Source organism: Schizosaccharomyces pombe, assembly GCF_000002945.2.
Source record: "Schizosaccharomyces pombe strain 972h- genome assembly, chromosome: I".
Lineage (NCBI taxonomy): Eukaryota > Fungi > Ascomycota > Schizosaccharomycetes > Schizosaccharomycetales > Schizosaccharomycetaceae > Schizosaccharomyces > Schizosaccharomyces pombe.
This window is the reverse complement of record NC_003424.3, coordinates 5,178,203-5,200,294: the sequence shown is the minus strand read 5'-3', so window position 1 is coordinate 5,200,294 and position 22,092 is coordinate 5,178,203. Positions and strand designations below refer to the sequence as shown.

Below are 22,092 nucleotides of genomic sequence, written 5' to 3'. Positions count from 1 at the left end.
GTAACAGTGAGTAATCGAAACAAAATAAAATAATACGCTATAACGATTGAATGTCTATATCACTTATTGTCAGCAATACTACACTACGCTATAATACACTACGTTGAGTATCACTATATGTCACATGTTCTAATTATATATCGTACCATGTATGATACGATATGGAGATTGATCTTAATGATAATCTATTAAGATCAATATTATCTGAATACTATAAATAGAGCTACTGCTGAACCTCGTTCCTCAGTTCAGTTATGAGCTATATTAGTGATAGGTAACATTATAACCCAGTTAATACAATACCTATACTCAGTTGCTACTTATACAACCTGTGTATTGTAATATAATAGATCACAAGGAAAACTCACCGCAGTTCTACGTATCCTTAAATCAGATACCAAACTGCGTAGCTTACAATAACTGAACTCTTGTGATCTACAATTAACTCCTTTTAGGAAAAAGGAATTATTGAATAAATATATATCATAAATATATATATTTCTCTCCTTCTGGGTTCAAAGGAGAAGGAACTTTGGAAGGACTGTTATCCCTTTTGAAATCTCCCAAAGGGAAACATATACAATGTCCTACGCAAATTATCGTTATATGAAAGCAAGAGCAAAACGATGGAGACCAGAGAATTTGGATGGAATTCAAACATCAGACGAACATTTAATAAACCTTTTTGCAAAAATATTATCGAAGCATGTACCAGAGATAGGGAAATTCGATCCAAATAAGGATGTTGAAAGTTACATTTCAAAACTTGATCAACACTTTACTGAATACCCTTCATTATTCCCAAATGAGCATACTAAAAGACAGTATACATTGAATCACCTAGAAGAATTAGAGCAACAATTCGCTGAACGCATGTTTTCTGAGAATGGAAGTCTTACATGGCAAGAATTACTCAGACAAACAGGGAAAGTACAAGGATCCAACAAAGGTGATCGTTTAACTAAAACATTTGAAGGTTTTAGAAATCAATTGGACAAAGTTCAATTTATAAGGAAACTCATGTCAAAAGCAAATGTTGATGATTTCCATACTCGCTTGTTTATATTATGGATGCTGCCATATTCCTTAAGGAAATTAAAGGAAAGAAATTACTGGAAATCAGAAATCAGTGAAATTTATGACTTTTTAGAGGACAAAAGAACAGCCTCGTATGGTAAAACTCACAAGCGTTTTCAACCGCAAAATAAAAATCTAGGAAAAGAGTCCCTTTCAAAGAAAAATAACACCACTAATAGCAGAAACCTGAGGAAGACAAATGTTTCGAGAATAGAATACTCATCTAACAAATTCCTAAATCATACTAGGAAACGTTACGAAATGGTATTACAAGCTGAACTTCCAGACTTCAAGTGCTCAATACCCTGTCTAATCGATACGGGCGCTCAAGCAAATATTATAACAGAAGAAACTGTTCGAGCACATAAACTGCCTACCAGACCCTGGTCAAAAAGTGTGATATATGGTGGAGTTTATCCAAATAAGATTAATCGCAAAACAATAAAACTTAACATAAGTCTAAATGGAATATCAATCAAAACAGAATTCTTGGTTGTAAAGAAATTTTCGCATCCAGCTGCTATCTCCTTCACAACATTATATGACAATAACATTGAAATATCTAGCAGTAAACACACGCTCTCTCAAATGAACAAAGTTTCAAATATTGTCAAGGAACCTGAGTTACCAGATATCTATAAAGAATTCAAAGACATTACTGCAGAAACCAATACGGAAAAGCTACCAAAGCCAATAAAAGGGTTAGAATTTGAAGTTGAACTAACTCAAGAAAACTACAGATTACCTATCAGAAATTACCCGCTACCACCGGGAAAAATGCAAGCTATGAATGATGAAATTAATCAAGGATTAAAAAGTGGAATTATACGAGAATCTAAAGCCATTAACGCCTGTCCAGTAATGTTCGTTCCGAAAAAGGAAGGCACCTTGAGAATGGTGGTTGACTACAAACCTTTAAATAAGTATGTCAAACCCAATATATATCCGTTACCACTTATTGAACAATTACTTGCTAAAATACAAGGTTCTACAATTTTTACTAAACTTGACCTCAAAAGTGCCTATCACTTGATACGAGTAAGAAAAGGAGATGAACATAAACTTGCTTTTCGCTGTCCTCGTGGAGTTTTTGAATATCTAGTAATGCCTTATGGCATATCTATAGCTCCAGCACATTTTCAATACTTTATCAATACAATACTTGGTGAAGTCAAAGAATCGCATGTAGTATGTTATATGGATAATATTTTAATTCATTCAAAATCGGAATCTGAACATGTAAAACATGTTAAAGACGTTCTACAGAAATTAAAAAATGCGAACTTAATTATCAATCAAGCAAAATGTGAATTTCATCAATCACAAGTAAAATTTATAGGGTATCACATTTCGGAAAAAGGATTTACGCCTTGTCAAGAAAATATAGACAAAGTCTTACAATGGAAGCAACCTAAGAATCGTAAAGAATTACGACAATTTCTAGGTTCTGTCAATTATCTTAGGAAATTCATTCCAAAGACATCACAATTAACACATCCACTCAATAATCTTTTGAAAAAGGATGTACGCTGGAAATGGACACCAACACAAACCCAAGCGATAGAAAACATTAAACAATGTTTAGTTTCGCCTCCGGTGCTACGACACTTTGATTTCAGTAAAAAGATTCTACTAGAAACTGATGCTTCAGATGTCGCTGTAGGAGCCGTATTGTCTCAAAAACATGATGATGATAAATACTATCCTGTTGGATACTATTCAGCAAAGATGTCTAAAGCACAATTAAATTATAGCGTATCGGACAAAGAAATGCTTGCAATCATTAAGTCTCTCAAACATTGGAGACACTATTTAGAATCCACTATCGAACCTTTCAAAATTTTAACAGACCATCGAAACTTAATTGGTCGCATTACTAACGAATCCGAGCCTGAAAACAAACGTTTAGCTCGTTGGCAATTATTTTTACAAGACTTCAACTTTGAAATTAACTACAGACCTGGATCAGCAAATCACATAGCTGATGCCTTATCCAGAATTGTTGACGAAACAGAACCAATTCCAAAAGATTCAGAAGACAATAGTATCAACTTTGTTAATCAAATCTCGATAACCGATGATTTTAAAAACCAAGTGGTTACAGAATATACGAATGATACAAAATTGTTGAATTTACTAAACAATGAAGACAAACGAGTGGAAGAGAATATCCAACTCAAAGATGGCTTACTAATTAACAGTAAAGACCAAATCTTATTACCTAATGATACTCAGCTGACTAGGACAATTATTAAAAAGTATCATGAAGAAGGTAAATTGATTCATCCAGGCATTGAACTTCTTACAAACATTATATTACGTAGATTTACGTGGAAAGGAATAAGAAAACAAATACAAGAATATGTACAGAACTGCCATACATGTCAAATAAACAAATCTAGGAATCATAAACCTTATGGACCTTTACAACCAATTCCCCCATCAGAAAGACCTTGGGAATCTTTATCAATGGATTTTATTACAGCTTTACCAGAATCATCTGGTTATAATGCACTTTTCGTGGTAGTTGACCGATTTTCAAAAATGGCAATCTTAGTACCTTGTACGAAATCCATTACAGCAGAGCAAACAGCTCGAATGTTTGATCAACGAGTTATTGCTTATTTCGGCAATCCAAAAGAAATCATTGCAGATAATGATCATATTTTTACTTCCCAAACGTGGAAAGATTTCGCACATAAATATAATTTCGTTATGAAATTTTCGTTACCATACAGACCACAAACTGATGGACAAACTGAGCGTACAAACCAAACTGTGGAGAAATTACTAAGATGTGTATGTAGCACACATCCAAATACATGGGTAGATCATATATCCCTAGTGCAACAATCTTACAACAATGCGATACATTCAGCAACTCAAATGACACCTTTTGAGATAGTACATCGCTATTCACCAGCTTTATCACCTTTAGAGTTACCTAGCTTTAGTGACAAAACTGACGAAAACTCTCAGGAAACGATCCAAGTATTTCAAACAGTTAAAGAACACTTGAATACAAACAACATAAAGATGAAAAAGTATTTCGATATGAAAATACAAGAAATTGAAGAATTTCAACCTGGAGACCTAGTTATGGTCAAAAGAACGAAAACAGGTTTTCTTCATAAATCCAATAAATTAGCACCTAGTTTTGCAGGACCGTTCTATGTGTTACAGAAGTCGGGTCCAAACAACTATGAATTGGATCTTCCAGATTCAATCAAGCACATGTTTTCATCTACTTTTCATGTTTCTCACCTAGAAAAGTATCGACATAATTCAGAACTCAATTACGCTACCATTGATGAGTCTGATATTGGAACAATTCTTCATATCCTAGAACATAAAAACAGAGAACAAGTACTCTACTTAAATGTCAAGTACATTTCGAATCTAAATCCGAGTACTATTATGTCAGGATGGACTACATTAGCTACAGCGCTACAAGCGGACAAAGCAATTGTCAATGATTATATTAAAAACAATAATCTAAATATCTGAGAACATATGACTTATCCTCAGATTTACATAGAAAATCTTGGGGAGGGCAATGTCAGCAATACTACACTACGCTATAATACACTACGTTGAGTATCACTATATGTCACATGTTCTAATTATATATCGTACCATGTATGATACGATATGGAGATTGATCTTAATGATAATCTATTAAGATCAATATTATCTGAATACTATAAATAGAGCTACTGCTGAACCTCGTTCCTCAGTTCAGTTATGAGCTATATTAGTGATAGGTAACATTATAACCCAGTTAATACAATACCTATACTCAGTTGCTACTTATACAACCTGTGTATTGTAATATAATAGATCACAAGGAAAACTCACCGCAGTTCTACGTATCCTTAAATCAGATACCAAACTGCGTAGCTTACAATAACTGAACTCTTGTGATCTACAATTAACTCCTTTTAGGAAAAAGGAATTATTGAATAAATATATATCATAAATATATATATTTCTCTCCTTCTGGGTTCAAAGGAGAAGGAACTTTGGAAGGACTGTTATCCCTTTTGAAATCTCCCAAAGGGAAACATATACAATGTCCTACGCAAATTATCGTTATATGAAAGCAAGAGCAAAACGATGGAGACCAGAGAATTTGGATGGAATTCAAACATCAGACGAACATTTAATAAACCTTTTTGCAAAAATATTATCGAAGCATGTACCAGAGATAGGGAAATTCGATCCAAATAAGGATGTTGAAAGTTACATTTCAAAACTTGATCAACACTTTACTGAATACCCTTCATTATTCCCAAATGAGCATACTAAAAGACAGTATACATTGAATCACCTAGAAGAATTAGAGCAACAATTCGCTGAACGCATGTTTTCTGAGAATGGAAGTCTTACATGGCAAGAATTACTCAGACAAACAGGGAAAGTACAAGGATCCAACAAAGGTGATCGTTTAACTAAAACATTTGAAGGTTTTAGAAATCAATTGGACAAAGTTCAATTTATAAGGAAACTCATGTCAAAAGCAAATGTTGATGATTTCCATACTCGCTTGTTTATATTATGGATGCTGCCATATTCCTTAAGGAAATTAAAGGAAAGAAATTACTGGAAATCAGAAATCAGTGAAATTTATGACTTTTTAGAGGACAAAAGAACAGCCTCGTATGGTAAAACTCACAAGCGTTTTCAACCGCAAAATAAAAATCTAGGAAAAGAGTCCCTTTCAAAGAAAAATAACACCACTAATAGCAGAAACCTGAGGAAGACAAATGTTTCGAGAATAGAATACTCATCTAACAAATTCCTAAATCATACTAGGAAACGTTACGAAATGGTATTACAAGCTGAACTTCCAGACTTCAAGTGCTCAATACCCTGTCTAATCGATACGGGCGCTCAAGCAAATATTATAACAGAAGAAACTGTTCGAGCACATAAACTGCCTACCAGACCCTGGTCAAAAAGTGTGATATATGGTGGAGTTTATCCAAATAAGATTAATCGCAAAACAATAAAACTTAACATAAGTCTAAATGGAATATCAATCAAAACAGAATTCTTGGTTGTAAAGAAATTTTCGCATCCAGCTGCTATCTCCTTCACAACATTATATGACAATAACATTGAAATATCTAGCAGTAAACACACGCTCTCTCAAATGAACAAAGTTTCAAATATTGTCAAGGAACCTGAGTTACCAGATATCTATAAAGAATTCAAAGACATTACTGCAGAAACCAATACGGAAAAGCTACCAAAGCCAATAAAAGGGTTAGAATTTGAAGTTGAACTAACTCAAGAAAACTACAGATTACCTATCAGAAATTACCCGCTACCACCGGGAAAAATGCAAGCTATGAATGATGAAATTAATCAAGGATTAAAAAGTGGAATTATACGAGAATCTAAAGCCATTAACGCCTGTCCAGTAATGTTCGTTCCGAAAAAGGAAGGCACCTTGAGAATGGTGGTTGACTACAAACCTTTAAATAAGTATGTCAAACCCAATATATATCCGTTACCACTTATTGAACAATTACTTGCTAAAATACAAGGTTCTACAATTTTTACTAAACTTGACCTCAAAAGTGCCTATCACTTGATACGAGTAAGAAAAGGAGATGAACATAAACTTGCTTTTCGCTGTCCTCGTGGAGTTTTTGAATATCTAGTAATGCCTTATGGCATATCTATAGCTCCAGCACATTTTCAATACTTTATCAATACAATACTTGGTGAAGTCAAAGAATCGCATGTAGTATGTTATATGGATAATATTTTAATTCATTCAAAATCGGAATCTGAACATGTAAAACATGTTAAAGACGTTCTACAGAAATTAAAAAATGCGAACTTAATTATCAATCAAGCAAAATGTGAATTTCATCAATCACAAGTAAAATTTATAGGGTATCACATTTCGGAAAAAGGATTTACGCCTTGTCAAGAAAATATAGACAAAGTCTTACAATGGAAGCAACCTAAGAATCGTAAAGAATTACGACAATTTCTAGGTTCTGTCAATTATCTTAGGAAATTCATTCCAAAGACATCACAATTAACACATCCACTCAATAATCTTTTGAAAAAGGATGTACGCTGGAAATGGACACCAACACAAACCCAAGCGATAGAAAACATTAAACAATGTTTAGTTTCGCCTCCGGTGCTACGACACTTTGATTTCAGTAAAAAGATTCTACTAGAAACTGATGCTTCAGATGTCGCTGTAGGAGCCGTATTGTCTCAAAAACATGATGATGATAAATACTATCCTGTTGGATACTATTCAGCAAAGATGTCTAAAGCACAATTAAATTATAGCGTATCGGACAAAGAAATGCTTGCAATCATTAAGTCTCTCAAACATTGGAGACACTATTTAGAATCCACTATCGAACCTTTCAAAATTTTAACAGACCATCGAAACTTAATTGGTCGCATTACTAACGAATCCGAGCCTGAAAACAAACGTTTAGCTCGTTGGCAATTATTTTTACAAGACTTCAACTTTGAAATTAACTACAGACCTGGATCAGCAAATCACATAGCTGATGCCTTATCCAGAATTGTTGACGAAACAGAACCAATTCCAAAAGATTCAGAAGACAATAGTATCAACTTTGTTAATCAAATCTCGATAACCGATGATTTTAAAAACCAAGTGGTTACAGAATATACGAATGATACAAAATTGTTGAATTTACTAAACAATGAAGACAAACGAGTGGAAGAGAATATCCAACTCAAAGATGGCTTACTAATTAACAGTAAAGACCAAATCTTATTACCTAATGATACTCAGCTGACTAGGACAATTATTAAAAAGTATCATGAAGAAGGTAAATTGATTCATCCAGGCATTGAACTTCTTACAAACATTATATTACGTAGATTTACGTGGAAAGGAATAAGAAAACAAATACAAGAATATGTACAGAACTGCCATACATGTCAAATAAACAAATCTAGGAATCATAAACCTTATGGACCTTTACAACCAATTCCCCCATCAGAAAGACCTTGGGAATCTTTATCAATGGATTTTATTACAGCTTTACCAGAATCATCTGGTTATAATGCACTTTTCGTGGTAGTTGACCGATTTTCAAAAATGGCAATCTTAGTACCTTGTACGAAATCCATTACAGCAGAGCAAACAGCTCGAATGTTTGATCAACGAGTTATTGCTTATTTCGGCAATCCAAAAGAAATCATTGCAGATAATGATCATATTTTTACTTCCCAAACGTGGAAAGATTTCGCACATAAATATAATTTCGTTATGAAATTTTCGTTACCATACAGACCACAAACTGATGGACAAACTGAGCGTACAAACCAAACTGTGGAGAAATTACTAAGATGTGTATGTAGCACACATCCAAATACATGGGTAGATCATATATCCCTAGTGCAACAATCTTACAACAATGCGATACATTCAGCAACTCAAATGACACCTTTTGAGATAGTACATCGCTATTCACCAGCTTTATCACCTTTAGAGTTACCTAGCTTTAGTGACAAAACTGACGAAAACTCTCAGGAAACGATCCAAGTATTTCAAACAGTTAAAGAACACTTGAATACAAACAACATAAAGATGAAAAAGTATTTCGATATGAAAATACAAGAAATTGAAGAATTTCAACCTGGAGACCTAGTTATGGTCAAAAGAACGAAAACAGGTTTTCTTCATAAATCCAATAAATTAGCACCTAGTTTTGCAGGACCGTTCTATGTGTTACAGAAGTCGGGTCCAAACAACTATGAATTGGATCTTCCAGATTCAATCAAGCACATGTTTTCATCTACTTTTCATGTTTCTCACCTAGAAAAGTATCGACATAATTCAGAACTCAATTACGCTACCATTGATGAGTCTGATATTGGAACAATTCTTCATATCCTAGAACATAAAAACAGAGAACAAGTACTCTACTTAAATGTCAAGTACATTTCGAATCTAAATCCGAGTACTATTATGTCAGGATGGACTACATTAGCTACAGCGCTACAAGCGGACAAAGCAATTGTCAATGATTATATTAAAAACAATAATCTAAATATCTGAGAACATATGACTTATCCTCAGATTTACATAGAAAATCTTGGGGAGGGCAATGTCAGCAATACTACACTACGCTATAATACACTACGTTGAGTATCACTATATGTCACATGTTCTAATTATATATCGTACCATGTATGATACGATATGGAGATTGATCTTAATGATAATCTATTAAGATCAATATTATCTGAATACTATAAATAGAGCTACTGCTGAACCTCGTTCCTCAGTTCAGTTATGAGCTATATTAGTGATAGGTAACATTATAACCCAGTTAATACAATACCTATACTCAGTTGCTACTTATACAACCTGTGTATTGTAATATAATAGATCACAAGGAAAACTCACCGCAGTTCTACGTATCCTTAAATCAGATACCAAACTGCGTAGCTTACACTTATCGACCGAGATCATATTCTCGTTATTTGAGATGGTCGAGCGAAAGTGCGTACAAAACTAGAGGACTTTTTTGGAATGGAGGAATTCTTGTATGCTAAAGTGCTGAACACGTGTGTACACTAAAATTTTAATAATTCCAAACTCAGCTTTAATATTGTATACTTCTTATATCTTCCACTAGGAATTCTACAACGATGAATAGTATTGTTTTCATTGGATCTTTACCCCTTTGCAGACTAATCAAGTTGAGTACGAAATACTTTAAACAAAATCTAAACCAAAAAATAAAAATAAAAATAAAAGAAAAGAAAAAGAAATTGATTTATAATAACTGAAAACAAAGATGGAAAGCGTCATTCATTCAAACATTATTAGCTGCTATCAAGATTGAAGTAACGCCTGGTATGATAGTTCATACAAATTTAATTCCCCATGGAACAACATAAATCAATCTTTATGTAAAGGATCTCCTTTTTCTTTCATTTAATCCTTTTTTTGAGTAGAAGAAGCTGGTAGTTGTTTGGGGATGGCATGAAACGTGCGAAGTCTAGCATTGCTGTCGGCATACGATTTTCCTAAACCAAAACCAAGGCCTCCCCATACTGGCCAAGCAGCACCTGAACAAAAAAATTTCGTTAATAATCATAATCAAACAGGAAACTTATTGCAGGTTCTCAATATTACTTACGACGAAAGAAAAGCACAGAGCTCACAATACCTGCGCCTAACCCAATACCGGATTGCACGACCATGTTGGAAAGACACACGTCCCACTAAAACAGCAATGTTGTTAGAAAAAGTAAAAAGTAACATGAAACAATCGACTTGAAGCAATCATATGTATCTTTCAACAGATATGTATTACCGCATCACCTTCAGAACTGGCTTCTTCAGGTGTCCTTAAAAAATGTATATCCATGTTTAACAGTAATTCCTTTTTTTATTTTGTTTCATTATTATACGCATAACATACCTGGTAATTGAGTGTCTGTTCACTTGATTGAGAGGTTGACATTGTAAAAAGGAAAGAGCGAAACTCGAAGGAAGCGTAAAATTTATTTTATTCAAAAAATATACAAAGTCGTATATATCAGTAAAACCTAAAGAATTTGGAAAGGGGGGATGTTGAGTTGTTCAAGAAGAAGTTCGTGAGTCCCATCCGCAAGCGCTTGCACTCGCACTCGCTCGTTCATGATGTAAATTCCTTTACAAAAGAGTAAAGTAGCATTGCTACCTCGAAGTAGAACAGAGATTAGACTAGGGCATTAGTATTCAGTAAACAAATTCTAAAAAAAATAATAAAATAAAATAGTTAAAAATAAAAAATTCCTTCAACAAATGATTAATCGTCAGGAATAGCATAATTAGGAGTGATTACTCTGCCAATCTCATCATTAACTTCCAAAACGAAGTCTCAAAAAGTGATGATTTTTCTGTTTACTAGTAATCAAATTACATATTTCATGGACACACTTTTCTTACAACCTTTACATGATAGTACACAAATAATACTTTCTTTCTTTTTTATATTTAGCTTTTCTACTACAAATGAAATTGATAAAATTTGAATAGAGTTGATTTAGTAAGACTAATAGTTTATGACTAGAGGTAAGACCCTTTGGTAGATAAAAGATCTGTGTATTAAATTGATAATCACTCCAGTAATGAAATGTAAAGAGTAAAACTATAGAATTCCTCGACACTAAAGAGTAAATCAAGCAATTTACTGATTGTTAACAAAGATAATAGTAAGTTGAAGCTCAAGGATTAAAAAGAGAAATTTGATAAAGATACGTAATGACAATTATTTGATATTCTAAATGAATATTAAAGAAACACCAGTTGAAATATCCACGGATCTGTTTTGCAGAACTTGGAGAATTTGCAAAAAAAAATGCTGGATATAAATGGAAGAGAGAAAAGCAGCCACCAAAAGGGATAATAGAAGCTTTAAAAAAGTAAAAAAGGTTTACAATTGCCTCGACTGCTTCAATATCTGAGTAATGTGGATGCAATTCTAAAAGCAGGGAGTCCTAAAGCGGATAAAAAAGAAAGTAGCATGAAAAACAACAAACAAAAAAAAAGTAAAATTAGGTAAATAAGTTCAATCGGTGTCCTAAGAAAAACACTAGTTAAAAAAGGTGATGAATGCGAATAATAACAGATGAAGAAACATCAAGAAAAAGAAGAAGAGAGGAAGGTGATGGGAGGATGAATGAAACAATCGTCGGGTTCAGGATCATCTCTTTGCAAAACAGCATCTTGCATCTCTAAAATATAATGGCCATCCTTAAACTTTTGGGATGGTTCGTAGGAAGAAACGTACTTCCATCCAATATAAGTATGGCAACGACAACAATGAATATGACGAACAATAAAACGACCCGTGCTCATTTGTTCCGTTTTCGGCTCCATCTCAATGACATTCTCTACCCTTTTGAACAGACAGGCAGGACCATTTTTACCCCGATAATCGTGACTGAGCAGGTGGCCCTTAAAAGCCAAATGAGTTTTACACTTTGCACAAACATAGCATCGACTTTTGAGATGGACGGGATAGTAGCGACCCATTGCGATGAAAGACTTACAACTAAATACGAAAAGGAAAAAAGGGAAAAGACGTCAATTGCTCAATTGAATATTTAAAGCAGCGATAGAAAGAGGAAAGAATGACGGTGGCGCCAGTAGATACACTCAACGAAAAGAAGCTAAGCCCAATTCGTAAATCTAGATGTTAGGAGCTGAGGTTTATTAACTAAAAGAGGTTATTTAACAATGCGGATGGCTTATGGACTTTGCTGGAAAGCGTCAGACAGCGAAGTCAACGAATCGTATGAGCCGTTTTATTACAATACACTAAGGAAAGAAGGACGGGGACCTGAAGGAGAAGAGAAACTAGAATAAAAGGCAATAATGTAAATGACAAAAAAAATTTACTTCTACAAACGAATCTATGAAATTGCAATTCTGCAACTTTATGAAATCCAAATAAACCCGATTAATTTGGAAAAAAAAAAAGTCTTAGATTAAGTAAAATTTAACAATTGATCTCAATTGAGTCCTTGAAATTCTTTTCGCAAGCAATTTCGTCTCACAATCGCTCGATTCCAACTTCACTTCCTGTTTAGATGTAGCAAGAAGAAGGTAAGAGGAATTCTACCGCTACCACCAATATTACTGCTTAGTTTACTGCTAACGTAGGAGAATTACTAACGTACTTCGGTAATAAATTTATGACGCCCTCAATGCCAGATTTTCCTTGCTTTACTAATACCGAGAAACATGATTAATTTGCCATTGATGACAGAATGTCCGACTAAGAATTGCCAAGTAGACTTCCACGCCAACGAGCAGTGTTGAGTATGGGAATGGCAATACTAAGTATGAAATGCCGCTACGTTACACTTGGATATTAGTAATTCGAGCAAACTGACCTGCCAATTTTAAGGATGAATGCGTTTCCTTTGAGCTTTATAGCTGGCGAAAATAAGTTTCTACAACTCTTGCAACTGTTACTTATCCATCTCATTTAGGTAGCGTGGCAGCAGGAGCGGAAGAGTGGAAATAGAGAAAAGGTTTGATAGAAAAGATAGTAAAGAAGTACGGTAGGAGATTGACGGAGGAATGGAAGTATTGAGAAAGGTTGAGTTGAATGAATTGTAGAGACGGTAGTTCAAGTGTGCGAAACGCAATTGCTTGATGGTGCTGTAGCTATCATACTTTGTCTTAATAGGTGACCTTTGGAAACTTGAGATCGACGAATCTTCAAATGTAAAATACTAAAGTGGTAGGGAATTCTTAAGTGCGCAAATTCAATATTGTAAGTGAGTCAGTTAGTTTTGCAGATGAACGATAAAAGAAGGGTTTTGCAATTGATAAAACGCGATTTAAGAAAATGACTGCTAAAGAAATTCAATGAAGATTATTGAGTGAACGAACGGTTGTTGAAAGAAATGCTTTTTCTTCGGAAAACCACCAATTCAATTTACATGTCAATTAATTTCATAAACTTACAGTATCTTTAATCATAACCGTTCTGAGTGTGAAAAAAAAATCATAAATAGAGATGGATTTTTCTATTAATATATGCTTCTCAGCAATTACTAATGGAATAAATGTTTTCATCAATTCGAGTTCCCAATATGCAGATTGAAGGGAAATTAAAGGAAATTCAAGAAACAATCTTACTAAAAAAACTTTCAATACTATGTGAATCGAAATTTCGTTTGTACTCCTTTAGAATATTTTTCTTCGCAAGCAATTTTTGTATTTATCCACTACATCTAGCAATGTTTCGCACAATTGGCTTAGAAAGTTCAATTCCTCCTACAAATACTTATTTTCAATGCAATTCTTTATTTTTCATTAATAGTATATAACTTACTATATGTTTTTTCTCTTAATGTTCTTCTTCATCATTTTTTAGTTCTTTCCATCCATTGTTTACATTAGGATTAACTAGTCGATCCACCCCCACATAAGTCCTCTTTTTTATGGGGGCACTTGCCTCTGCGTTCAGTATTACCAATGCCCGCCTCGCTGCGTACCATTGAATCGTTACATCGTTTCTCACTCATCTTCCACAGTCAATATTTACCCCCCTCATCCTATCATTCAAGGCATAATTAGTTTTATTCATTTCTTGTGCTTAGTAGGGAAAAATAGGTTTTTTAAGTCTTTTCCTCTTTACTGCTTTGCCATTCCGTCGTCTGCTGTAATTATACTCTTCAAGAATCGCTCTCTTCTTCCAAAACGAACTGCGGCTATGATCTACGCTTTTATTATTTAAAAACTTCATTTTTCGCTGAAAAGATACTCTTTTATTTTTTTGTTTAGAAAAGAGAACCCTATCAGTTAATCACAATCATCCTGTGCAATTGCTTCTTCATGAAGTTTGATGTCGTTTGTGTTGCTCAGGGTTTTCGAGACGCATTTTTGTTTTCCAGGTTCTGAACTCTTTAATCGTAGGAAATTTTAAAAAAGTTTTTTTTTTATTTCTTTTAATAAATTTAAAATTCCCTTTTTAATAGAACATGGACGAATCTTCTCGTATAGCTTCTTCTTCCGCTTTGCATGGTTTAGATGAGATGGTTTCTGCTCATAAGCCGTCTCCTCCCCTTCCTTCCCGGAGAAAGGGTAAGTCTGCCCTGCGTAGCGCTTTGGAGAAAAAAAATAGAAAGTCCAAATCTAAGCCAAAAGTTACGATCACTTCGGACACCCCCAAGGTCTCCTCTCAACACTCCCCAGTCTCTTCCGCATACACCGGAGATTCGACTACCGATTTGGATTCAAAATCTGGTCACTCCTCTTCCCAGAAACTTTCCAATAAAGTCTCTTCAGCCTTGAAGCTCACCATACCGAAGCGTTGGCGCTCTTCCAAATCTAGCTCGTCACAATGCTCCTCCCCTTTCTTACCAACCTCCTCCTCCAACGGACATGGCGATGATGCATCGTTGAACTTGCCTGATAAAAAATCACGTCCTTCTAGTCAGTCTTCAATCTTTCTTTCCAATTGGTCGACAATCTTTTCCTCAAATGCTAGTCCCACAGATTCGCAGTTATCTCCAACGCATACCTCTACCATCGCTGAGTTAGCTGCTTCTACTCTTTCAATTTTTCCATCCGGCTCTTATGCGGGCTCGACATTCGGATCTCCTTCCCGTTCTTCAATCGACTCCTCTACCTACTTACCTCGTTCGAAGTCTGTAAATTCTCTTTCTTCAAACTTCAGTGCGCGAACGCCGGCTTCAAATCAGTCTAGCGTATCTGAAGATTTTGGTGCTGCACCAAATTGTGACCATAAACATAATTCTGTTACTCTTTCGGATTTCGCACTGCCAGATATAGATCAGCATGACACCGTTGAAACCATCTTGGAGAAGGTGGAATTTACAATTCCTAAGCAGTTTACTCCTGCCATATTGTCGCAGGGAACTTCATCACTTCTAAAACTTTGCCTGAGAAAGTATTTGTCTGTGGTCAACTTCAAATGTATTTCGTTAGACATGGCTCTTCGCAAGTTTCTTGCTGTCTATGTTCTTCCTAATGAGACCCAGCAAATCGATAGAGTTTTGAGCACATTTTCAGACCAATACTTTCATTGCAATCCCGATTTATACGATTCTTCTGATGAATGTTACATACTTACGTTTTCTTTAATGATTTTGCATACGGACTTTTTCAACATCCATAATCGACAAAAGATGACTCGTGCCGAGTTCATCTCTAATACTAATTTGCCAACCATTCTTCCAGAGATATTAGAATGCTTTTACGATAATATTACCTACACTCCATTTGTTCATGTAGAGCATATTGGTTGTGTTGTGACTTCTCCTTCTAATGAAAAACCATCTTTGTCACAAAGACTAGGAGATTCTCAATTTCGTCTTACTAAACGAAACACATTTGCTACCGAAAGTGACCATCAGGCTTTACAAGAACAGTTGACGGGTTTCCGTATTAATCTAGATTCTATATTAGACTTAAAAAAAATTGACAGTGTCCGTACGAGTATTGAATCTCCTACTCGCACTGCTGATGACTTATACAAAGAGTTTGCTAGAGCCCCATTTTTGCAGATCGTCTCGCACCGATCACAGCCCCAAGCGTTTTCTTATCACTTTGAACCGAGTGCAGAAAGCGAAAGCACCAATCCTGCGATAATAAACGTCAAAGTTTTCAAACTTGGCATACTCATTCAAAATGAGAAGGTTCGAAAAGATCGCCTTCTTTCCAACAGAGAGGTGGGTGTCATTTTAACAAGCTCGCAGTTGATGTTCTTCAAAAACGTATATTGGATAAGTGGATTACTGGATCAGTTGGAAGACTTCAAAAGATCTCATTCTTTTTCTCCTTGCTATTTTTCGCCTCATTTAACTTCACTTTCTGCTGATTACATTATCCCATTGTCTGATTTAGTTGCATACGGTGATGGTTCTCGTATAGAAAATGAACTGTATTCCTTCAGTGTCAAGCAAAAAAATCAGAGAACTCATGTCTTTTCTGTTACTAATGTAGACGAATTAAATGACTGGTTGGTGAAGATAAATTTTGTGAGTACGTTTGCTACTGCGGGTCTAGCTCCTCGTGAGAGGCTTCCGTGTGTTGAATCGTCTGATAAGAGCATCAAGGCTTCCGTTAGTGTTCTTCCCGACATATACGAAGATTCGGATGCGATGTCGAAAGCTTCAAAGGAAACCAGGAGTGAAGTATTAGAGTGTTCCAAAGTTCGTGTGTATATTGTGCAAAATAGAATTTATAAATTAGAAGAAGCTTTAAGGCAGGGGGAATCAAAAATGACTGTACAGAGAAGAAATGCTGCCAATATATTACATCTTGAACCTATTCAATCTCGGACCCGAATTCGTTTAGCAAGATGTTCGAATACGTTGAAGAAAAATATGCTAGCCCAGATGATAGAAATTCAGAAATTTAAAATTTCTATTAAATTCTTGAAGGAGGATTTAGAAATGGACAGTCATCTACAGGATTACCTTCGATCTGTTTTCCCGTCTTCCGTTATGGGAAAAGAAAATGCTAGTGAAGATACAATTTTGGAATCTAATTTCCGTAACCACTCAAATCCTAGTGTTCGAAGAAGCAATCTACGAGTTGGTAAGACTGTGGAGTCTGTGCAAAATACGAAATTGAAGTCAGTTGAAAACGACTCTGGAAAAGCAGAAACTGAGACTGTTGGAAAGAATCCTGAGGTAGTTAGGAAATCGCCTGCTAAATTGCCGAATATTGCTAATATAATGACTGTGAATGGACATCGTTACAGTGTTGTTGAACTCCCCGATGATTTTTTGCGTGAGTAGAGCTATCGTTTGACTTTACAAATTCATTTTTTTAACCCCTTAACTCCATCTTTGGCTTCAGTCTTCTTCCAGTGTTTCCATTTAGCATGTATATTACTATTTTCCTTGTCTGAGGATTAATTTTACTAATTTAAATTTTTTGTTCATATTCATCGCTTTACTGTAATTATTGTGCTACTTTTTATATATAATGAAGATTTTGTAAGCGATAATCCTGTTGTAGTGTTAGGACCTTTTACTTCATAAAGTGTAGAGTGCATCGCTAATGACCGACGCAAACTGTAACTAGAGCGATGGATGAGAGGCGCGAGGAATTGTCTGCAAAATCGACAGTGCAAAATGTTAAGATATCGGAAGCTCCAATCTTAGACGGAAAAGTTAATAATGAAGACTCCCATATGGAAATTGATCAGCCAGAAGGCTCAATGGAAGAAGATGACCATCGTCAAGTAAAAGAAAAGAACACCAGTGAAAACTCAGTCGAACAGAAACGAGGAAGAAGGATGTTCGGAGCTTTACTGGGAACTTTGGGCAAATTTCAGCAAGAGTCGGAACGTGAGCAAAAATCTGCAAGGAAAGTTAAACGCGCGGAATTGGAAGAAAAACTTGCGAAAAGGAGAGAGCAGGAGCTTCAGGAATTAGAAAAACAAGAAAAAATAGAAGCCGAAATTCTTGAAAGTCGGTTACAAGAGCAACGCAAAGTCGCTTTGGATGAGCTGGAACTTGATAGGGTAAGCAATTACCATTTCTGGATTTGAAAGACATAATTCAATGCATACTAACTTTCCAATTTATTTAGAATGATTTAAAGAAAGTTCTGGATAACAAAAAATCTTATTATTTACGAACTAAGACACAGCCTTCCTTATTTTATCGACCGTACTATTTACTTCCTAGCCAGCGAACTCAACTTGAGCAAATGAAGTCTGAAGCGCCTTAAGATTTCTTTTCAGTTTCTGAACTACAAAACTATTGTATCTATGCTAAAACGGTAGTCCAAAGCATAGCTTGTACATTGAATTTTGATAGTTCTTTTACGAATTGGTCATTGAAAAATACAGAAATGCTAAATCCAAAAAAAAAAAAAAACCTAACGAGTTTCCTAATACTTGAGAATTGTGTATTTACCTATTAATATTTTACTTTTACAGGTAAAAGGTAAAAACAAAATTTCACGATTTCCAATGAACAGCATTGTCTCAGCATAATTTAAAGAATGAAGCTTTCCATCATATGTTCCTCTTAGTCAACTCCTAAGGCTTTACTAAGTTTACAAATATCAAAAAAGCAGAGCTTGACTTAAACTTTTACAATTTTGATGTGATATTGTTTCGCCCTTTTTATCGGTGGGCAGTTTTCTATTTATATATTGCTATAGCTTTTGAAAAAGTGTTTAGTAATGAATCTTTTCTCATTCAGAAAGCAACAAATCTAAGGAATTTGTGGTTTAAAACATTCAAAATTTAATGTCTCGCAAATAGGTTTTTATTTTTAACAGTTAATTGTATTTTGTCTCTTCCTTCTTTAGTCTGAAAAAAAAAAAAATAGTTCAGCCGATAAGTCTGATCATTCCGATATCGGTGTCGCTTGTTATTCTGTAGATTAGATCTTTTTGGATAGAGAAATATCTACCTACCTGCTTATGCCCACCATAACGGTGCTACATAGTGTGCTGCTATTCAGCCTTTACTCACACTACGACCACCAACAACTTTCTTGTATACTAAGTGAATTCTAGATTTAACGATTGAAAAAGTCGTTTATTTTGATTCTTTTGTGTTAAGTTAAATTCCACTTTTCTTGAAAGGCGAGATTTTAAACGTTCGTCAACGCTTGATTGACTTGTTTGCTTATCACTGGAATGTTTCGAACTTGTACGAAGATTGGAACAGTTCCCAAGGTTCTTGTGAACCAAAAGGGCTTGATCGATGGCCTTCGTCGGGTCACCACAGACGCAACCACTTCTCGTGCCAATCCGGCTCATGTGCCTGAGGAACATGACAAGCCATTTCCTGTTAAATTAGATGATAGTGTATTCGAAGGATACAAGATCGATGTCCCTTCTACTGAAATCGAAGTTACAAAGGGAGAGTTATTGGGTTTGTACGAGAAGATGGTGACTATTCGTCGTCTAGAACTTGCATGCGATGCCTTGTATAAGGCTAAGAAGATTCGTGGATTCTGTCATCTTAGCATTGGCCAAGAAGCTGTAGCTGCAGGAATTGAAGGTGCTATTACACTTGACGACAGTATTATCACATCTTATAGATGCCACGGTTTTGCTTATACCCGTGGTTTGTCAATTCGAAGCATTATTGGTGAGCTCATGGGACGTCAATGTGGTGCTTCCAAGGGCAAGGGTGGTTCTATGCACATTTTCGCCAAAAACTTCTATGGTGGTAATGGTATTGTTGGTGCTCAAATTCCTTTGGGTGCTGGTATTGGTTTCGCACAGAAGTATCTTGAAAAACCCACTACTACTTTTGCTCTATATGGTGATGGTGCATCTAACCAAGGTCAAGCTTTCGAGGCCTTCAACATGGCCAAATTATGGGGTCTTCCCGTTATTTTTGCTTGTGAAAACAACAAATACGGTATGGGTACTAGTGCTGAACGCTCTTCTGCCATGACTGAGTTCTACAAACGTGGACAGTACATTCCCGGTCTTTTGGTTAACGGTATGGATGTTTTGGCTGTTTTGCAGGCTTCAAAGTTTGCTAAGAAGTACACTGTTGAAAACTCTCAACCTCTGCTTATGGAATTTGTGACTTATCGTTATGGTGGTCACTCCATGTCCGATCCCGGTACTACTTATCGTAGCCGTGAAGAAGTGCAAAAAGTACGTGCTGCTAGAGATCCTATTGAGGGTTTGAAGAAGCACATCATGGAGTGGGGCGTCGCTAATGCCAATGAGCTTAAAAACATTGAGAAGAGAATCCGTGGTATGGTTGATGAGGAGGTTCGTATCGCTGAAGAAAGCCCTTTCCCCGATCCTATTGAGGAGAGTTTGTTTTCAGATGTTTACGTTGCAGGAACTGAACCCGCTTACGCCCGTGGTAGAAATTCCCTGGAATATCATCAATATAAGTAACTTTCTGCCATTGCGAAATATTTTCGTTTAATTGGCAGAGGTGGCCTTTCGATTTGTTAGTAGTGTGTTTGTTCTATCTCTATCTCGGTTTAATGTTGATAAACTTTACATTTCTGAGTTTACAGTACGTGGGAAAAACTTTTTTAATACGTATATCTCAATAAAATTTAATTTGCTGTAACTCAAAGGATTTGGTAATGTAGGGTGTTCTTAGTTTTTGAATATTATGCATGCGTATAACGTTAAGATAGTATATCTCGCCTTCGAATAAGGTCGATCAAATAACTAAAACATAAAAAGACATTTAACATGGTTCAATCATTATAAGTAAATAAAGTGCAGAGTATAAAGGTCGGTTGAGAAGCCTGACTAGGTCGTACCAATACTTTAGTGTTCAAATTTTATTATTTTTTTGCCATGTCCTTCAATAGCATTGAGAAATGTATCAAGGAAAGTTTTTTCATCGGCATCTTCTTTAAGAGAAACCAATTCAGTGTTGACGGTTTTTAAAGTGCCATTACGATAAAAGTCTTCAACTTTGTGAATAATCTTCAAAAACTCTTCTGGGTGCTCAGATTTCCACTTGGTGACCCAGAAGCCATGAAATTTTAGATTTTTAAATATCAATAAAGACACCGGGACAGGTAGAGGCTGACGAGACATTCCTCCAAAGGTTGCCATAGTGGCTCCTTTGGACATGTACTTGGCCATTTCAGCCGCTACACGTCCACTAACACAGTCAATACCCAGTTTTACCTCTCCCCCTTGAATCCATTCAGGGACCTTTTGCTTCATGGTTTTGCGATCCATCAGCTCTTCATCAGTAATGACGATAGTAGCACCCAAGGACTTAAGTTGCTCCTTTAACTTTTCAATATCGGGACGATTTCGGACAACGTTAATACTTTTGTAGCCAAAGTGTTTTGCTAATTGAATCGTTGCAATTCCAACCATACTATTTGCGCCATCCTGAATAAACCAGTCGCCTTTGTTCAATTGGACAACATGTTGAAGTAAACAATATGCTGTACAGGGATTCACAGAAAGCGTGGCAGCTTCGGCGATACTGGGAAAGGCCGACTTGTCAACAGGGACGAGAGATCTTCCATCAATGTTCATTTCCGTTCTCCAAGAACCCAAGTTGACGGATCCTAGGATTGCCCATTGGCCTGGAGAAAAAGTACCCTTGAACTGATCCCCAACATCGACAACCTCGACCAAACCTTCGTTTCCAGCGACAGCAGAGGGTTTGGAGGAGCAAACATCGTTGGTGAAAGGGGGTTTAGAAGGGTAAACGCCCTGGATTTGATTAATATCAGATGGGTTGATGGGAGAAGCCAAAAACCTAACATTCACCTGATTCTTTGAACACTTGGGCACATTATAGGATACGGCTCGCAAAACCTCTTTTGGATTACCGTATTCTGAATATGCAATTGCTTTCGCCATTCCCCTAGTAATTGAAGTGGATGAAAAGCGACGAACAGCGGTTTTAAAGAAAGACATATTATAATTATGAAAAAAGGCTCCTTATATAGAAGTAAAGTATGAATGAGAAATAGGGAAAGTATATTTCAAAATGCGTTATAACAATCGTTTGATGAATAATATGACGTTATAATGATCGA

At 35.7% G+C, this 22,092-nt stretch overlaps 8 protein-coding genes and 11 long non-coding RNA genes across 19 annotated transcripts, besides 3 other annotated features; 9 read left to right on the top strand and 10 right to left on the bottom strand.

Annotated features, from left to right (window-relative positions):
* The first annotated feature begins 67 nt into the window (after positions 1 to 67).
* Positions 68 to 416: an LONG TERMINAL REPEAT.
* Positions 272 to 1,055, bottom strand: SPOM_SPNCRNA.4346. The gene has a single exon (NR_193707.1). It is a non-coding gene; the product is annotated as a non-coding RNA (long non-coding RNA).
* Tf2-8 (retrotransposable element/transposon Tf2-type) lies at positions 583 to 4,584 on the top strand (the record flags this gene model as incomplete). Its single annotated transcript, NM_001020327.1, has 1 exon — positions 583 to 4,584. The coding sequence occupies one exon, from the start codon at positions 583 to 585 to the stop codon at positions 4,582 to 4,584; it is 4,002 nt and encodes a 1,333-aa protein (NP_594898.2).
* Positions 1,172 to 2,095, bottom strand: SPOM_SPNCRNA.4345. The gene has a single exon (NR_193706.1). It is a non-coding gene; the product is annotated as a non-coding RNA (long non-coding RNA).
* Positions 4,585 to 4,627: 43 nt separating the features above from the next.
* Positions 4,628 to 4,983: an LONG TERMINAL REPEAT.
* Positions 4,904 to 5,624, bottom strand: SPOM_SPNCRNA.4344. Its single transcript, NR_193705.1, has one exon. It is a non-coding gene; the product is annotated as a non-coding RNA (long non-coding RNA).
* Positions 5,150 to 9,235, top strand: Tf2-7 (retrotransposable element/transposon Tf2-type; the record flags this gene model as incomplete). Its single annotated transcript, NM_001020326.3, has 1 exon — positions 5,150 to 9,235. One exon carries the CDS (start codon positions 5,150 to 5,152, stop codon positions 9,149 to 9,151), a length of 4,002 nt encoding a protein of 1,333 aa, NP_594897.1. The 3' UTR covers positions 9,152 to 9,235.
* SPOM_SPNCRNA.4343 lies at positions 5,731 to 6,669 on the bottom strand. Its single transcript, NR_193704.1, has one exon. It is a non-coding gene; the product is annotated as a non-coding RNA (long non-coding RNA).
* Positions 9,189 to 9,550: an LONG TERMINAL REPEAT.
* A 280-nt stretch (positions 9,551 to 9,830) lies between these two features.
* On the top strand, positions 9,831 to 10,936 carry SPOM_SPNCRNA.4342. Its single transcript, NR_193703.1, has one exon. It is a non-coding gene; the product is annotated as a non-coding RNA (long non-coding RNA).
* On the bottom strand, positions 9,851 to 10,689 carry mic10 (MICOS complex subunit mic10). The gene is made up of 3 exons (NM_001020325.3): positions 10,527 to 10,689; positions 10,242 to 10,326; positions 9,851 to 10,170 (listed from the first exon to the last, which is right to left on the bottom strand). The coding sequence occupies exons 1-3, from the start codon at positions 10,566 to 10,568 to the stop codon at positions 10,037 to 10,039; spliced, it is 261 nt and encodes an 86-aa protein (NP_594896.1). The 5' UTR covers positions 10,569 to 10,689; the 3' UTR covers positions 9,851 to 10,036.
* A 171-nt stretch (positions 10,937 to 11,107) lies between the features above and the next one.
* Positions 11,108 to 12,699, bottom strand: SPOM_SPAPJ691.02 (yippee-like protein). Its single transcript, NM_001020324.3, has one exon. It carries the CDS (start codon positions 12,122 to 12,124, stop codon positions 11,729 to 11,731), a length of 396 nt encoding a protein of 131 aa, NP_594895.1. The 5' UTR covers positions 12,125 to 12,699; the 3' UTR covers positions 11,108 to 11,728.
* SPOM_SPNCRNA.4341 lies at positions 11,901 to 12,487 on the top strand. The gene has a single exon (NR_193702.1). It is a non-coding gene; the product is annotated as a non-coding RNA (long non-coding RNA).
* SPOM_SPNCRNA.4340 lies at positions 12,609 to 13,566 on the top strand. The gene has a single exon (NR_193701.1). It is a non-coding gene; the product is annotated as a non-coding RNA (long non-coding RNA).
* Positions 13,567 to 13,922: 356 nt separating this feature from the next.
* Positions 13,923 to 18,103, bottom strand: SPOM_SPNCRNA.4339. Its single transcript, NR_193700.1, has one exon. It is a non-coding gene; the product is annotated as a non-coding RNA (long non-coding RNA).
* sec74 (guanyl-nucleotide exchange factor Sec74) lies at positions 14,136 to 17,521 on the top strand. The gene has a single exon (NM_001020323.3). The coding sequence runs from the start codon at positions 14,587 to 14,589 to the stop codon at positions 17,371 to 17,373; it is 2,787 nt and encodes a 928-aa protein (NP_594894.2). The 5' UTR covers positions 14,136 to 14,586; the 3' UTR covers positions 17,374 to 17,521.
* Positions 17,648 to 19,052, top strand: pnn1 (putative pinin-like protein ppn1). The gene is made up of 2 exons (NM_001020322.3): positions 17,648 to 18,104; positions 18,173 to 19,052. The coding sequence occupies exons 1-2, from the start codon at positions 17,667 to 17,669 to the stop codon at positions 18,311 to 18,313; spliced, it is 579 nt and encodes a 192-aa protein (NP_594893.2). The 5' UTR covers positions 17,648 to 17,666; the 3' UTR covers positions 18,314 to 19,052.
* On the bottom strand, positions 18,223 to 18,430 carry SPOM_SPNCRNA.4338. Its single transcript, NR_193699.1, has one exon. It is a non-coding gene; the product is annotated as a non-coding RNA (long non-coding RNA).
* Positions 18,575 to 19,915, bottom strand: SPOM_SPNCRNA.4337. Its single transcript, NR_193698.1, has one exon. It is a non-coding gene; the product is annotated as a non-coding RNA (long non-coding RNA).
* On the top strand, positions 19,055 to 20,643 carry pda1 (pyruvate dehydrogenase e1 component alpha subunit Pda1). The gene has a single exon (NM_001020321.3). It carries the CDS (start codon positions 19,235 to 19,237, stop codon positions 20,462 to 20,464), a length of 1,230 nt encoding a protein of 409 aa, NP_594892.1. The 5' UTR covers positions 19,055 to 19,234; the 3' UTR covers positions 20,465 to 20,643.
* Positions 20,559 to 22,006, bottom strand: etr1 (enoyl-acyl-carrier-protein reductase etr1). The gene has a single exon (NM_001020320.3). The coding sequence runs from the start codon at positions 21,968 to 21,970 to the stop codon at positions 20,852 to 20,854; it is 1,119 nt and encodes a 372-aa protein (NP_594891.1). The 5' UTR covers positions 21,971 to 22,006; the 3' UTR covers positions 20,559 to 20,851.
* On the top strand, positions 20,986 to 21,437 carry SPOM_SPNCRNA.4336. Its single transcript, NR_193697.1, has one exon. It is a non-coding gene; the product is annotated as a non-coding RNA (long non-coding RNA).
* Positions 22,007 to 22,092: the final 86 nt, after the last annotated feature.

What these genes read in the sequence shown, in the direction of transcription:
- pnn1 (NM_001020322.3), top strand. Translation starts at nt 17,667, where the DNA reads ATGGATGAGAGGCGCGAGGAATTGTCTGCAAAATCGACAGTGCAAAAT. An exon ending in ATGAGCTGGAACTTGATAGG is followed by an intron (nt 18,105 to 18,172) that starts GTAAGCAATTAC and finishes CAATTTATTTAG; the next exon opens with AATGATTTAAAGAAAGTTCT.
- pda1 (NM_001020321.3), top strand. Translation starts at nt 19,235, where the DNA reads ATGTTTCGAACTTGTACGAAGATTGGAACAGTTCCCAAGGTTCTTGTG.
- etr1 (NM_001020320.3), bottom strand. Translation starts at nt 21,970, where the DNA reads ATGTCTTTCTTTAAAACCGCTGTTCGTCGCTTTTCATCCACTTCAATT.
- SPOM_SPAPJ691.02 (NM_001020324.3), bottom strand. Translation starts at nt 12,124, where the DNA reads ATGGGTCGCTACTATCCCGTCCATCTCAAAAGTCGATGCTATGTTTGT.
- sec74 (NM_001020323.3), top strand. Translation starts at nt 14,587, where the DNA reads ATGGACGAATCTTCTCGTATAGCTTCTTCTTCCGCTTTGCATGGTTTA.
- mic10 (NM_001020325.3), bottom strand. Translation starts at nt 10,568, where the DNA reads ATGTCAACCTCTCAATCAAGTGAACAGACACTCAATTACCAG. An exon ending in AACAGACACTCAATTACCAG is followed by an intron (nt 10,327 to 10,526) that starts GTATGTTATGCG and finishes TTGCTGTTTTAG; the next exon opens with TGGGACGTGTGTCTTTCCAA. An exon ending in CTCTGTGCTTTTCTTTCGTC is followed by an intron (nt 10,171 to 10,241) that starts GTAAGTAATATT and finishes TTTTTTGTTCAG; the next exon opens with GTGCTGCTTGGCCAGTATGG.